The sequence below is a fragment of the Phyllostomus hastatus genome, unplaced genomic scaffold, assembly GCF_019186645.2.
Source record: "Phyllostomus hastatus isolate PE091 unplaced genomic scaffold, TTU_PhHast_1.1 phas_contig_34, whole genome shotgun sequence".
Lineage (NCBI taxonomy): Eukaryota > Metazoa > Chordata > Mammalia > Chiroptera > Phyllostomidae > Phyllostomus > Phyllostomus hastatus.
In genome coordinates this window covers 50730347-50744980 of record NW_025333857.1, presented here as the reverse complement: position 1 = coordinate 50744980, position 14634 = coordinate 50730347, and the positions used below count along the sequence as shown (strand labels likewise).

General features: G+C 44.7%; 1 protein-coding gene across 1 annotated transcript in view; it reads right to left on the bottom strand.

The window, feature by feature from the left end:
- Positions 1 to 368: 368 nt before the first annotated feature.
- The window catches only part of NR4A3 (nuclear receptor subfamily 4 group A member 3), a 33291-nt gene continuing 19025 nt past the window's right edge, over positions 369 to 14634 (bottom strand). Inside the window, exons 6-8 of the mRNA XM_045840671.1 lie at positions 12531 to 12730; positions 10022 to 10200; positions 369 to 828 (exon numbers count right to left, since the gene is read on the bottom strand). Of these exons, the coding sequence (XP_045696627.1) occupies positions 581 to 828; positions 10022 to 10200; positions 12531 to 12730 (627 nt within the window). The 3' untranslated portion in view covers positions 369 to 580. The remainder of the gene's footprint in view (positions 829 to 10021; positions 10201 to 12530; positions 12731 to 14634) is intronic.

Sequence of the window (14634 nt, the reverse complement as noted above, 5' to 3'; positions counted from 1 at the left end):
GTCTCATTTATAGGTTATCCTCCGTCTTTCACCGTTGGTTGAAATAAAGGAAGAAAGAAATTAAGAACGGGGAATTTGTGCCTTGTTTGCGCCACCTATATGTACCCTTGATACAGGAAGTGTGTTCTAAAGCGATCCTCTCAAGACAGGTTCTACCCTGGCGAACAACCCTCGGCTGTTCTTGTTTTTAAATACAAAGCAACTATAATTGTATTCCCCAGAAACAGTTTTAAAACAGTTATATTATCCTTTTCTCCCCGCCCCTGCTGGGATAGCATCGTCCAAAAGTGCTTTGTTAGCAATTTCTTAGAAAACCCTCATGAACTATAACCCCCTCCCACCCCAACCCCAAAGCCTAAATATAAAACACAACTCCAACACAATACTCTGCAAGTTTTCTGGCTTTAGGTTATAAAGAAAAGTGCCAGAAACAAATAAACAAAAAAAGTCTTTCTTTTTGTCAGGAGCTGCTTTTCCTCTTAAGGACGGACAGGCATGGGAGGCGTCCGCACCCATCCCTCTGCCACTGAGCAAGCAGGTGCTAGCAGACGAGGCGGCTCCCTGCTCAGGCTGCCCCCGCTCAGAAAGGCAGGGTGTCCAGGAAGAGCCTGTCAATGATGGAAGGTGGAGACACCAGGTCTTCCAGCTTCAGGTAGAAGATGCGCTGGAGGCCCAGGGTGCAGATCTTCCGCAGTTCTTCCAGGGCACCCCGGACCTTGGGCTCGGTGGGCTCCAAAGCCTGTCCCTTGCTCTGGTGATCTTTTAAGCTGCTTGTGATCTTGTTGCATAGCTCCTCCACTCTCTTTGGTTCTTTTAACCCATGTCGTTCTGCAGAGGCATAGAGAAGGTCAAGTTTAGGAGGCAGTTACGTCTTAAGAAACTTTGAATCCCTCATTCGAGGCCTGTCTTCCATTCTTCCAGTTGGAATGGCATTTTACAATTCAATTGCCCTCCCTCTTAGAGGTAGGTCATGCCCTTTGGTATCAAACAGCACCAGGGTTTAAAACCTAGTCTGTCACTCACTGTGTGCCCTTGAGTAAGTAACTTCTCAGCCCTGGTTTCCTCATAACTTCTCAGCCCTGGTTTCCTCATAAAATAAAGATACACACAATGCAGTTCAGGGTTTCTGGGCAGCCCAACTTAGGGGAATAGCGCAGCTGAAGAGGATGGTTTCCTGCACATAGCCATACTGAATGAATGACAGGATGGTTATTATTTTGCTCAGCTAATACTAGCAAGGTCTTACTTACAAAGGCCCTGTCAGGAGGCAACTTGTTTTCAGAGTGACCCGGAATCACATCCAAGCAAATAAATGAATATTCCCATTTTGACAGACCCACTTGGTGGGGGAGGCTGTAAGTTCCACTGGCTAATGCAAGGGCTGCCCCGCAAGACCCAAACCAAAGTGCACTTTTGTGCTCTCATGCTGACCAGCGTTGAAAAAAATCCAGGTTTCCTTTTCCTTGTTTATCCCCCTTGAAACACCTATGGGCTTACACCTGGTGGTCTGTAAAAAACACACACATCCTCCTGCTGTGGGGACAGCGAAGTCAAAGAGGGGAGGAGGCCGAGGAGGAGGCAGCGTAGGCATTTCATAATGCAGCTAGACACAAATACCAGTATGCTACTTTCTATAGAACAGTATATAAAATGATCCCCTTATTAAATATCATGGCCTCTTATTTTATGTATAAGCTTAAGTGGTTTTCCTAAAGTCACACAGCTGCTGAAAGCTGGGATTTGCACCCTGTCTTCTAAGGCAGACTCTTCCCTCTTGCTCCAAAGCGATGGTACCTCTCCCTGTAACGAGAAAGAAGCCTGGCACCCAGTGCCAACTGCTTTGCTCTCTCAGCATGTAGGTGTCAGAGCCCTTCCTGAGACAAGACCTTGGCCCCTGTTATCTCAGAGTGTTCATCATGTCTCTTCCTGGCCCCAGTCATCTCAGTCCAAGTTTTCCTCTCTCAGTATATCCTAGACATAAAATAATAATTCACAAGAGATGAAAGACATACACCCAGTGAGAAATCATATTTTAGTTTCTAATTTTCCCCACATTATTTTTTTTTTTTAGTTGGGAATATTTGTGTGAGAAAAGCTACTTCCCTGTAGCCAAAATCATCAGAAAAACAAAGCAACCACCCAGACATTTTTTCCTTCTCTCATGTGAAGTTAAAGGAGGCCCACACGCCGGGAGACCTGCATCCTTCCCCAGCTGGGCTGACTGTGTATGACTCGGGCGCGTTCTTCCCTCTCTAGGGCCCACCTTAGAGAAGGAGGGTGGATTTAACGACCTCCAAGATCCCTTCCAGCTTTGAGGTGTTATGATTATATTCAAGTCCAACTATGAAAATCGCCAGCAGCATCTCAATGGATTGTAACATGCAGACGTCTCATCTCGATGCAACACAACACAGAGGAAAGGGCACTGGGTTTGGAGCCAGACCCAAGGTCCAGTTTTGGTTCTATCACTTCCTAGTGGCGTGACCTAATCTCTCTGAGCCTCAATGTCATCCTAGGAAAATGGGTAGACATATAAGTCTTTGTTGTATTCTTCTTTCCTTTCTGTGTGTCTAAAGTATCACACAATAAATCAGAAGAAAGAGTGTGACTGTAATAAAACCCACTGCTATAGGTTATTGTGAGGCCCAGCTGAGACGACGCTGCATGACAGTGTTCTGTCATCCTGTGGTACGGTCAGCACCTAAGACGATGCCTGACACGTGGCCATGGCTGGCAACTGCAGGGTCAAAAAAAAAAAAAAAGGAAATAAAATCCCCTAAGCTTTGCAGTGTACAATTATGCTTTCCCCAGGAAACTATTAGCTAATTAGCCCAGATGCAAATCTGTCCTCTATGGTTTACCTTTATTCAATACATGCACTCAGGGGTGAACTTCAAGAGTAATCCAGCCTGCAGTGGTGTTCTGCCTAAATTTTTAATTCCCTCCCCCCCAATCAAAAAGGAAAAAAAAATCAGACTGCAAACTTGGCAGTATATTTTAAGAGTTATAAAATGCTCATAACCTTTGACCAAGTAATACCACTCATGGGAATTTATGTGAAGGAAAAACTCAACAGAAGAGTAAAACTATATGCATGAAGACATTTTAGATAGCATTATCTATTTTAAAAATTGGTCAAAGATAAAGAGGGGAAGAATAGAGGAACTATTAAGTAAAAGATAGTCTGTCCACGTAATGGAAGATTCTGCAGACATCAGAAAGGACCAATATACTAAGGCTAAGAAGCAACGTGGAAAAATACATAACATCACATTAAGTAGAGAATAGAACATAAAATGGCATCTAAGCTGTGATTACATCTATGTAGAAATTATTTCTGCATACAGAGGAGGAGGAAAGAAAACAGAAAAGTGAACAAATTTATGAGATGGTCCAATAACTCTTTCTTTTGAAATTTCCAGGCTAATGCTGTTTGTATAATAAACAATGTTAAAATAGAACAAACGAGGATTTGGTCCTTCGTGGAGCCCTCTCGTAGCTATAACATGATCACACAATCATCTTGTTGACTGTACATCCTATTAATACTGAGATATACCAGATTAGGTTCATAACCCAGGGAGAGATGCTTCTTCCTGAATAAAATGCCAATCCACTGTTTAAAGCTTTCCTTTCCTTTCTGTGCCTCATGTCCTGAATTATATTCAAGATCCCATATCCATTGTCAGAATAAAGAAATTGAGCAATGTTGTTGGCTGGATTTCGGGAGGGGGTTGATTATGGAGCCTTGTAACCAGACTTTCTCATGGCCAAACTCACAAAAGGTGCCTGGGAGTTCTCCCTGCTCTCCAACCAGTGGTGACTGCTCAATAACTATGGCAACCATTATTTATTCAGTGAATTCAAGTGAAGATCGATACCTCCTGCCAGCTGGATCAACGCTAGGCCTGGAATTCCTTAAGGAATTCAGAGACACTCCTGTTAGAAGCCAAAGGCACCTTCTTTGTTGTTTTGAACAGCTACTGGATTTGTGGCTTCTTTACTTTTTCAAAAGGGCCGATTAGACAAAATTCAGTCTCCATGCAAACTACTGCCAGCAGCCAGCACGGTTTTCAAATCACTAGGGAGTCACTAAGTGTCTATGAGCTTCCTGGTAATTTGGAATTCCTCAAAACCCCAATCACTGACATTTTAGTTTAAGGAACCCCCTTTCTTCTTGCAGCTTGGTAAACATGGCTGTAGAACCGATATTCAGAGAGTTCACAAATTCTGGGGGAAATTAGACATTTGAATTTTTCCCCTTCTTAGAGAATTATACACAGATGCTCGTTTAAGATCTTTGTCCGCCATTAAACAGAGCTAGCTTCTCTGTATTTTTTGCATTTTGATCTACCTTATTTTAACCCAGTACTTCAGTATTTTAACTCAGCTTTATGTATTCAAAACTTTAAAATACAACTTACAGAATTGGTTAAGTAATGAATTTATGTGTCAGAAGCATAGTACATATAAACCAGAAAGAATCTGAGTCACATTGGTCAGACTCCCACCCAAGACAAGAATCTCCAGTACCAGATGTTACAGAGAATACCCTGCACCAGCTGGACTAGGCATTCATTATTTCACCTGATAATAAAATGCAAGGGTGGGCAAAAGTAGGTTTACAGTTGTTCAAATGGAAAGTAATGCAATAATTACTAAAAAGTAATACAAGAATAAACTCTGTGTTTTGCACACTCACAACCTTACAATCCTTTGAATTAAGCAGGACAAAGATAATCTTTACTTAATAGATAAGGTAAGGCTCAGAGAGTTAAGTGACTTGCCCATGGTCAAAATTAACAGGTTGTTAATTTCTTTCACTCCAAGTTCAGAAATATTTCTATTACACCGGGCTGCCCTGAACATTATGTTAGAATGTCCCTCCTTGTTCTGAGATGACTCAGCTCCCTGTAATTCCCTCCTACTTTCTGTGTACCTAATTAACTAATTGATTAACGACTTCCTTTAACAAATATTTATTGAGTACCTATTCTGTGCCAAGCCCTGATATAGCCACCGGGGTTAAAGCAGTTAACAAGCAGACGACAGATCACACTCCTAACCTGTGTGGTATTAGCATCTAAAGACACTGTTGGATTCCTGTGCATTTTAGCTAGCTATCCATGCTGTAAATACCTCCTCTAAGAGAGAGAGAGGAAGGGAGGCAAGGAAGAGGAGCAGAGAGGAGGGAGAGTGAGGAGCAAGAGTGAAGGAATGAGAGAGAGGAAAGGGAGAGACAGAGAGATAGAGATAGAGATAGAGATAGAGAGAGAGAGAGAGAGAGAGAGAGAGAGGAAGGGGAGAGAGACTGAGTGAAATAACAGAGCTACTTAAGCCTATGCTCATGTTTTTCCATTCTTCATCTAATTAAAATCTACTCATTCTTAAACCACAGATCAAATATTTCTTGAAGGAGGCTTTTTCCTTTTACTCCTAGTCTAGATTCTTTTTTTCTGTTTTTTCTCTCTGAAGGATGTACAGGTTGAAATCAGGTATCTATGTGACTATTGCCTGCCTCCTCCTCTAAATGTCAGCTCCGTGGGGGCGGGGACCGCGTCTGCTCACTGTCGTGTCTCCAGCACCGAGCCTCCTACACGGGGGGAGACACCAGAAGTGGAGAGACCAGGACCCACGTGGATTCCCTCTCGTGCTCACTCCAAGACATACAGTCATTGAGGACAACAGCCTGCACTCTTTTAATTTTTCTCTTCTTGCTATTGAGATTATGTATGTGACCTAACAAATGGTTAATGCAATTCCATTGTACCTGCTTTTGCCCAAAATGTGAAGTGTTCCACTGCCATGACCTTGCTATGCTGTTTCCTTGATTTGCAACATCCTTCCTCTATATCTTCCTCTATATCTCGCCATATCTAGATGTCACCTCCTTGGGAAGCCATTCACGACCAGCGCCTCGGTCTTTCTGCACCCCTAAAAGGCCAGCACCGAATCTGGACTCCCCCCCCCCGCCCCCCCGCACCAAATCTGCCCGTTTTAAGGACCTGAGCACTAACCACCATACATCAAGTTCCTTGCATCACAATCAGACACGACTTCCTCGTAGGCTTTCTGACAGCAGGACGCATCCATCCCTGGAGACGGACACTGCACCTGACGGCCCCAATATTTGTTTGTTTAATGATCGGGGACTTGTAAACTGGTAATTCCACACGAACTTTGGGGGGACTCACTTATTAATCTTAGTTAACTGCAACTACATATCACCTCATTAGTACCCTATCAGAAGCAAAGCATTTTTATTACTCTCTGTAAGGGATACGGCACTGGCAAAAAGGAATGGTTAGGGCAGATGAACGGGGGACCTAAAAGCATTTAACAACCACAACTGTGGGGAACTCCCTTTTACTGTAGGGAAGAACAGCAATCGGAAAGAAACCATTTCCTGCCCCACCTCACCACCCAGTTTTTCACAAAGAGAGGGGTGGAGGAAGAAGAAAAAAGGAATGAGAAAAAAAAAGCCATGTTTTTGCAAACTATCAGTGCTGTCCAGATGCTTAATTTTCCTGGAAGCAAGACTGGTCAGCCTTCTAAGACCCTGTTTCCTTTTCATGCGTTCTCTGTGGTTTCGGGACAGACAGTTTTGGGTTGTGTGTTTTCTGATGCCAATAGCCCAAGTGATATTCCACAATCACCCTTTACGATCAATGGAGCTTATTCAGAATTCAAGATTTCATGGGAGCCCATATTCAAATGAAAATTAATATCCAGAACAATGCACACTGCTGTTTCCCAGGCATTGCCTTTTCTGCCACTTCCTGATGCTTTCACACATTTCAAACTCCCTCCCAAGCAGCAAATCACAAAAAGAGTACTGTAAGGTCGAGAAATGAGAGAAGAGGGGGTTATGTATGCTATAACCACAGCACCTAACGTAGCCCGCTCTGCACAGGCCCGCAGGACTGAGGGCAGGAACTGAACTCCGCCATAAAAGACTCAGAGCATTTTAAGTGCAGCTTAATTCCTTTAATATCATTTCCCTTCTCTGAGCCTCTCTCAAACATCTAAGAAGACATTCAGCAAACATACTGCCTTCTAAGGCCACACCACCTGTTTCCTCATGTCACTGAGACTGATTTTGGACTACACGGGGTTCCCAAGGGCAAGGGGTGGGCATGTACCTAATTTGAGGGAGTCCCTGTCTCCATCCCTCCAGGATGGAACGCACGTGAATCTAGTGCCTCTTCTGAATCCCGTTTGGCTGCATCACAAACCCAATTTGATGCAATCTTTGCTGTCTCATGGTCTAGATATTGTTATCCCCCTTTTAAAAATGGGAAAACCAAAGTTCGGAGAAATAAAACACATCACCCAATGGTGTTTAACTTATTAACTATGGGACCCCAGGTTAAAACCTGGGGGAGAAGCTGGATTCCCCAGTCCGCGCTATTTCGACCCTGCCAAATGGCCTCCTCCCTGAGCAAGGCTCCACGGGACCGGCGGGCTGAGCAGCCATCACCACAGGACACACGGCAAATGCTAGCGCAGACAGAACTGGCACCGCCTCCTCCTCATCCCTACTCTGTCCAATCACTCCAGGTTGGGACTGCCTACCCTCACAGTTGTCTATTAACATTTACTTAAAGAGTAAAACAACAACAACAACAACAACAACAACAACAACAAGACACAGACCCTCAGGCCCTCCTCTTAAACTACAGCTCTCACACCTGGACGGGCCTTTTTCCTCTTAGTCTCTTTTCTGCTACAATTTGTGCTCAAAACCAGCTGTCAGGGTAGATCCCTCTAAAATGCAAGCCTCGTCACAATGCTCCTCTGGTCAAAACTTTGTGTGGATCCCCGCAGGTCCCCTCAACATACACTCCAACCATCTCATCCAGGCGTGAGAGGTTCTTTGCGTCCTACTTACAGCAGTCTCGTTTCCCATCCCTCTGCTCTGTTCAGACATAGCCTTCCCGAAACATACTGGCAATGGCTTTAGCAAATTTATATTTATGCCTAGAAATCTCACTCCTTCCACTTCAGCTTGGCGACATCGTATCCTTTTATCAAGGACGAGGTCATGGAACCTCTTTGGAGGAGACTACCCCCACCTTTGGCCTCTCAGCACTGTGTGCCTGCTCCCACATTCCTACCAAGGCCCTCAACACCCTGTGTCACGAGTACCCTCCGGGGATGTGTGTTTTCACCTCTGAACACCCACTGACATGCCAGAGGGTCTGGATTGGTGAACGCTTGTTGATGGACTATATAGATGTGATTGCCATAAAGAGATTAACTATACAGATGTGATTGCCATAAACAGATTAACTATACAGTTGTGATTGCCATAAAGAGATTAACTATACAGATGTGATTGCCGTAGAGATGTGGCAATGTACTGGGTTTACTTACTGAAAGCCAAGGCTGGCTCTAGATTTTGTTTCTGTTTTTAAAAATGAACGAAACGCCATGCTCCCTAGTTTTGAATGCTTCACTGTCCTCGGAAGAGCTGAATGGTTTTGAAGTTGAGCTGAAGCATTTTAGTTGAAAGGCAGCCTTTGAACCCATTTCATTACAGTCCTGCCACAGTAGTAGGCTAGTGTCTTACATGTGCTTATTTTCTTCAGGTGCGCCTGGTTTGAAACTCTTTTAAATAGAATCCATACCCTTAGAGACTGCCTTTATTTTTGTTTCATTAATGACTTCCTTGGAAGTCTTTGGCAGTTCTCATCAAAAAGAAGGAAGTTTTGCCCCGGCCAAGTGGCTCAGTTAGTTGGAGCATTATCCCTTACACCAAAAGGTTGCAAGTTCGATTCCCAATCAGGACACATATAGGAAGCGACCAATCGATGTTTCTCTCTCACATCAATATTTCTATTTCTCTTTCTCAGATCAATAAATATATATCTTTGGGTGAGGATTTAAAAAAAAAAGAAGAGGAATGGAGTTACTTAGTCAGGACCAAAGACCCAGAGGAAGTGAGGTTCCACGTGGAACACTGAGGGAACAAGTTGGCCTGTGATTCCTACTCTAACATATGCCATTTAACGTTCTTCACCTCCATGTAAATCATTCAATGATGAACCAGCCTAGCCTCTTAAGGTACTTAGATAGATCTCACCAGGCTGTGCTTCAGTCTGATGAAAAGAATGGGAAGTGAGCCCTGAGTCTGGCTAGCCTCCTTTGGAGCCACCACCAGCTGTCACTGCCTCCCTAGGCCCCAGTCTGGCCGAGAAAGATGAGATCAAACTGGGAACTCTGAAAGTATGAAGGCACAAAGGGAGCTCGGGCCGTGGGCCTGGGAGCAGCCACAGGGAGATGGCATCTCCTCTCCTACTGACATGCCTTTCTAGTTCTTGCTCTCTTTCATGCTCTCCCTCTTACTCTCTCTTGTTCTCTCTCATCCACCTTGGGACCCTTTATCTCCCAAAAGACAGAAAGGGGGAGGCGTGTAGGGAGAGAATAGTACAATACAGAAGTTGGATATGTTTTATGTTTCTGTTTCTAAACTTTTTAAAATTATTGAGTTGAGCCATTTCTGCTATTTATAAATTTTCCTCAGTCCTCTGTCAAAGCTGTTAAGTAAAGTTGTAAATAAATAAGTATATAAGTAAATAAACATGTGTTTTATGCGTGTGTAATTCTTTGGTTTTACTTGGGGCCAATGGCCAAGGACTGGGGAGAGGGGGAACTTGCCCCTTTGCCCACAGGAACAGGCTGGGTGAGGTAATCTTCCTTTGAAACCCCATGTGAAAATCACCCTGAAGCAACGGGTTCGACTGTCAGCAGGGTGCCTGCGGAAATTCAGATTTTCATATATTGGGCCTGCTGACAATGGTAACCCAACAGGAGTCCTGTTTCCTGGAGGTTCATGACAGTAAGTTGCAGATACACGTCGCCTGTTTAAGCTGGGTTAAACATAGCAGATTTCAGAAAAGTGGTGACCAGTTTCCTTATTTTCATGCATGTGTGACAGCCAAAGCCACAATCCACCTTAACACAGGAAAGGAGAGGAAGGGGGCGTGGTCACTTTGGGGGACCGCAGAGCGGTGCTTACCTGTGATCATGCTCAGTGCTGACAGGCATGCTAAGGCTTGGATATCAAGGTTCAGGCTCTTCAAACTTAAGGAAAAGTCTTTAATGGAGTCGAGCCACTCCCCAAATCCACGAAGGCACTGAAGTCGGTGCAGGACAAGTCCATTGCAGAACACAAACTTATCTTCAGCAGTGTTTGACCTGTAGGAGAAAAGTCATGGGGGTGGAGAGTAGAGACACATTAAATAGGTCTATTCAGTCTGTCCAGTGGGAAAATATCCTAACACACAGGGACCCGGACAGCTGTGGGGCGGTGTTCAGAACCCAGCGCAGTGCCGTCACACCTGCTGGGACACCCCTAATGACAAGACTGCGCTCCTGGGATAAACAACCCCGACCCCTTGTCTATGCTAACTTCCTTGGTGTGCACCACACTCTGTTGCAGACTCACCCTGGGACAGAACGCTCCTGAACTATGGAGGTGAAGCTCAGTGCATCACCTCTCTCTGCAGTGAACCAAGGCTGTTGATTCCCTGGTTTTCTTAAATGTCAAAAACTGATGAGGCCAGAGGCAAGATACTATGATTCCATTGCTCAGACTCTGAAACCACCAAGCCCCTGCCAGTGCTGGAAGTCGATCACTAACTAAAAAGTGGCTCAAAATTTAAAAAGCCCTTATTTTGTATTACCGTCTCTGCTTTTAACAGTGGGGCTGTGGAGGGCTATTTCTAAATCTGTGCTTATGTATGCATGTTATGTCCATAAACATCCCATACTTCTCTCATGAAAGGCACCCTGGAACTTCTAGGTGGACCTCACCTCTCAGCCAGGGCCGGGGGCTTGCGTGCTCCTTTACTTTCCCTAAGTGTCCTTTTCCTCATGTATAAAACAGGAGTTCTAACTGCCACTTCCTAAGACTGTTGTGGGAATTCAGTAAAATACAGGATCTGAAAGCCCAGGCATAGTGCCTGGTACACAAGAGGAGTATTAGTTCCTGAATTCTATGGGATCCTAACTTGAATCTTAGCCTCCCTTTATGTTTGGAATCTCTTTCCACATAGTTACCTCTTTCAGGCTACTGCACTTACAACTTAGTTATCTCTCTGACTGTGCCTCTTGGATGAATAGCTTCATTCATTCATTCATTCATTCACTCATCAAGTACTTCCTGAGCACCAGGTACGTGCCATTCCTGGAGCCAGGCACTGGGGAAAACTTGGTGAATAGAGCACATATAGTATAGTGCCTGCCCGCATGGAGCTAATCATTTACTTCATCCTTTGCTGCCTGCCTAATGGACGACAGTCACATCGCTGGTTTGGCTCCTGCGTACACCAGATTAGCTGTAAGGGTGCCAATTACTCGCCCTCTAGTTGCATTTCCACCTCTGTCTCCTCTGCAGAGGTGCCCAAGGACGGAATGGCTCAGTCTCAGAGTTTAAAACCTGGACCTCAGACCACTGTCATCAGAATCACTGGAGCAGAAGGTAAAATGCGGATTTCTGGACTCCCTCTAAGAGAGCTCCAAATGGAAATAGCCGGGGAATGATGCATGGGAATCAGCACTTTACACAAGAAATTCTGGTAACACAGTATGAAATTATGGGGAGGGGGCAGTTAAAGAAGAAAATAAAAGGAAAGGGGACTCTTTTTCTATAACATTTGGTGAAATGTTGGTACCATCTCCTAAAAATACATAACTGTAAGGAAGCAAGGAAGATTGAGTTTAAAATGCTGCAGGTGGACTTGATGAGATGGGCTGAGGTCCCAGGTTCCAGCTTTTGGAAAAAGAACTCCCACTTTGTGTTGGCGACATTGAGCATGACAGGCTGAATCGAGTCTTTTGATCCAGCAGCTATTCTCTTGGAGTAAACACTGTGGGGTGAGGAGCTGTGGGAACTCTTTACAGCCACATCTGGTGCACTGGAACACTGACTTGTAAACAGAAACCCGTGAGGGAAATGCGATGTTCAAAATAAACACTTGCTCCCAGGAAATACCTGATGCACCATGTGACTCTTTCTAGAATCACAGAATGCTCGAGTTACAAGGAGCTTCAAAGGTCACCAGATCCCACCTCCCCAATTTACAGGGAAAGAAACTGAACTTCTGATGAGGCAAGTGACCTGCTCAGGGTCTCACAGCAAGTCTGCAGTAGGACTGAGGGTAGAACCCCGGAGTCCTGGCTTCCAGTCCAATGCGGTACCCACTACTCAGGTTTTTAATTTTTTATTTTTTTGATTTTAGAGAAAGAGAGAAAAGAGACAGAGAGAGAGCATTGACCTGCCATTGCACAGTTGACTGTGCTCTGATCAGAGATCCAACTCGCTGCCCTGGCATGTCAGGGAGGTGCTCTGATCCACTGAGCTACCCTGCCGGGCCCCCACTACTCAGTTTTTTAAAATGCTGACCATATTTTATATTCCCTTCTTGAGCAAACTTCTCGCTGATGACTCATCTGCAAACACAGCAGGTTTCCAACTTCTTCAAAGGAAGGAGGGGACTGAAGGAAGATAAAATAATAGCAATTACCTGATGGAAAGTCTGAGAACAAACAGCTCCAAAAAGGCTGATTCTATAAGTAATGTCTGATCTTCTTTGGGGAGATCAGTGAATCCGGGGATCTTTTCTGCCCAGCTTCTGGATACGTCAATGGAGGCTGTCAGAAGGTCGTAGAACTGTTGGACGTGCTCAGCATCTGTGCCCGCGGCGGCCTGGTCAGTGGGACAGTACTAGAAAGCAAACCGCAGACAGCAGCGTTATCTCAACTCAATGGGGATGACAGCACATTTGCTAATGGGCTCTTCCAAGACTGTCAGAGCCTGAATCTTTACTCTTAGGTCCCGCAGTATACGAAGCCCTTTTGCATTCAGTCTCTGATTCTCACAATGGCCCATGATGTAGAATGAATTTTGTTATCACTTGAGGGACAAAGAAATGTGTGGAAGTCCCATCAGTGCAGTGGTTTTCAACCTTGATGACTGCCATCGCCTAGGGAGCTTTAAAAAAACACTCATGTCTTTGTCATCACCACGGACATTCTAATTTAACTGGTCTGGGTTGAGGACTGGTCGTGGGGACTTTTAAAAACTCCCCAGGTGATTTCAAAGGGCAGCCAGTGTTGAGAACCAACACCTCAGGGATTTGTGTCTGCATGAGCCTCCAGGATCTACTGATTCCACTAAAGCATACCTGTCTCCAAACAACATGCTTAATCAACCCACGGTTCTCCAAGTGTGGTCCCTGCACCAGCAGCATCAGCAATACCGGGAAATGTACTAGAAAGGAACATCTCAAGCCCTGCCCCAGACCTACAGAATTGGAAACTCTGAAAGTAGGCCCAAGAAACTGTATTATCAAGATCTCCCAGTGATTCTCATGCACACTGCAGTTGGGGAATGACAGAATGAATGAATAGGAGAAGAGAATGATGTTTGTTTGTTGTAGATGAATTGCTGTGAGACAAAACAAACCAGGAAGAGGACAGGGGAAGGGTGTCTCCTTGGCAGGGCCCAGCGAGCTGTGCACCATCAGACTCAGGACTTGTGGCTACTTGAATTAATGAAAATTAAATGAAAAATTCAGTTCCTCAATCACACTAGCCATATTTCAAGCTTGATAGCCACATGTAGCGTAGAGAGCATTTCTGTCACCGCAGAACATTCTATTGGACAGAATCGATCTAAAGGGTCCCCAGAGAAGAAAGATACAAATAGGAATAAAGTCTTTCCCCAGCTTTTGGATATTCTGGTAGAGTCAGGGTTTTGCCTGAATCACAGGAAGAAGATCTTTCCTGCTTCAGGCAGAAAGATTGAGACAGCAAGGTGGTAATGAAGAGACAGCTGACAGCACAGACAGCTCTGCAGAAACACTCCTGCAAATACGCACATCATTTCCCTCACACAAAGAGCTGCATGTGCTTTCGCATCCCTTATCTCCTGGGGTATGAATTTTAATTCCTAGTTTACAAATGAGGTAACTGAGGCTTGGAGCAGCTCTGAGGGCTAAGAGACTTTCCCGAGTTACATAACCAGCAGCGGTACGGCCAAGGCTTAAACGTGGCCTGTGGTTCCCAGTCCTACCCCTCCTGGCTATTAATAATGTCTGATGTTGTTAGCTGGTAGCCTGTGGTATAGTTTTACAAAAGCATTTTACTTCACTCTAATTGGAGGTCTCCAGGTATGTATTCATTTGGCCCCACGTTTGGTCGGCAGCGCAATGACTGGCATGTGATTAACCCTCAGTCAGAAGTTGTTGAACCTTGTTCGATGAAAGAAGAGGTGAGAGAGTGCCTGGGTTTGCCACAACGCCCTAACTGGGCTGGAGAGGAGACAGCCAATAACCAGCCAGATCCTTATTGGAGACCTACTTAGGTAGGAGGAAATCAGGCACTCATCTTAATTGGGTCTTTTTTTTCCCTTTGTGCTTTCCCAAGAGGCATCATAAAATAACAAAAGAAACATCAGACAAGGAGGTGAACTACTTTAACCCTAGATTTGTCCAGTCCCCTAATCTGTGAAATAGTGTAGCTCTGCTGCTTTAGTTATCTGGGGTGAAAGACTTCACTTTTCTGAGCTTCAGTTTTCTCCTCTGTAAAACTGGGACAATACCTTCCCCAGCATTTGGTTGCGATGAT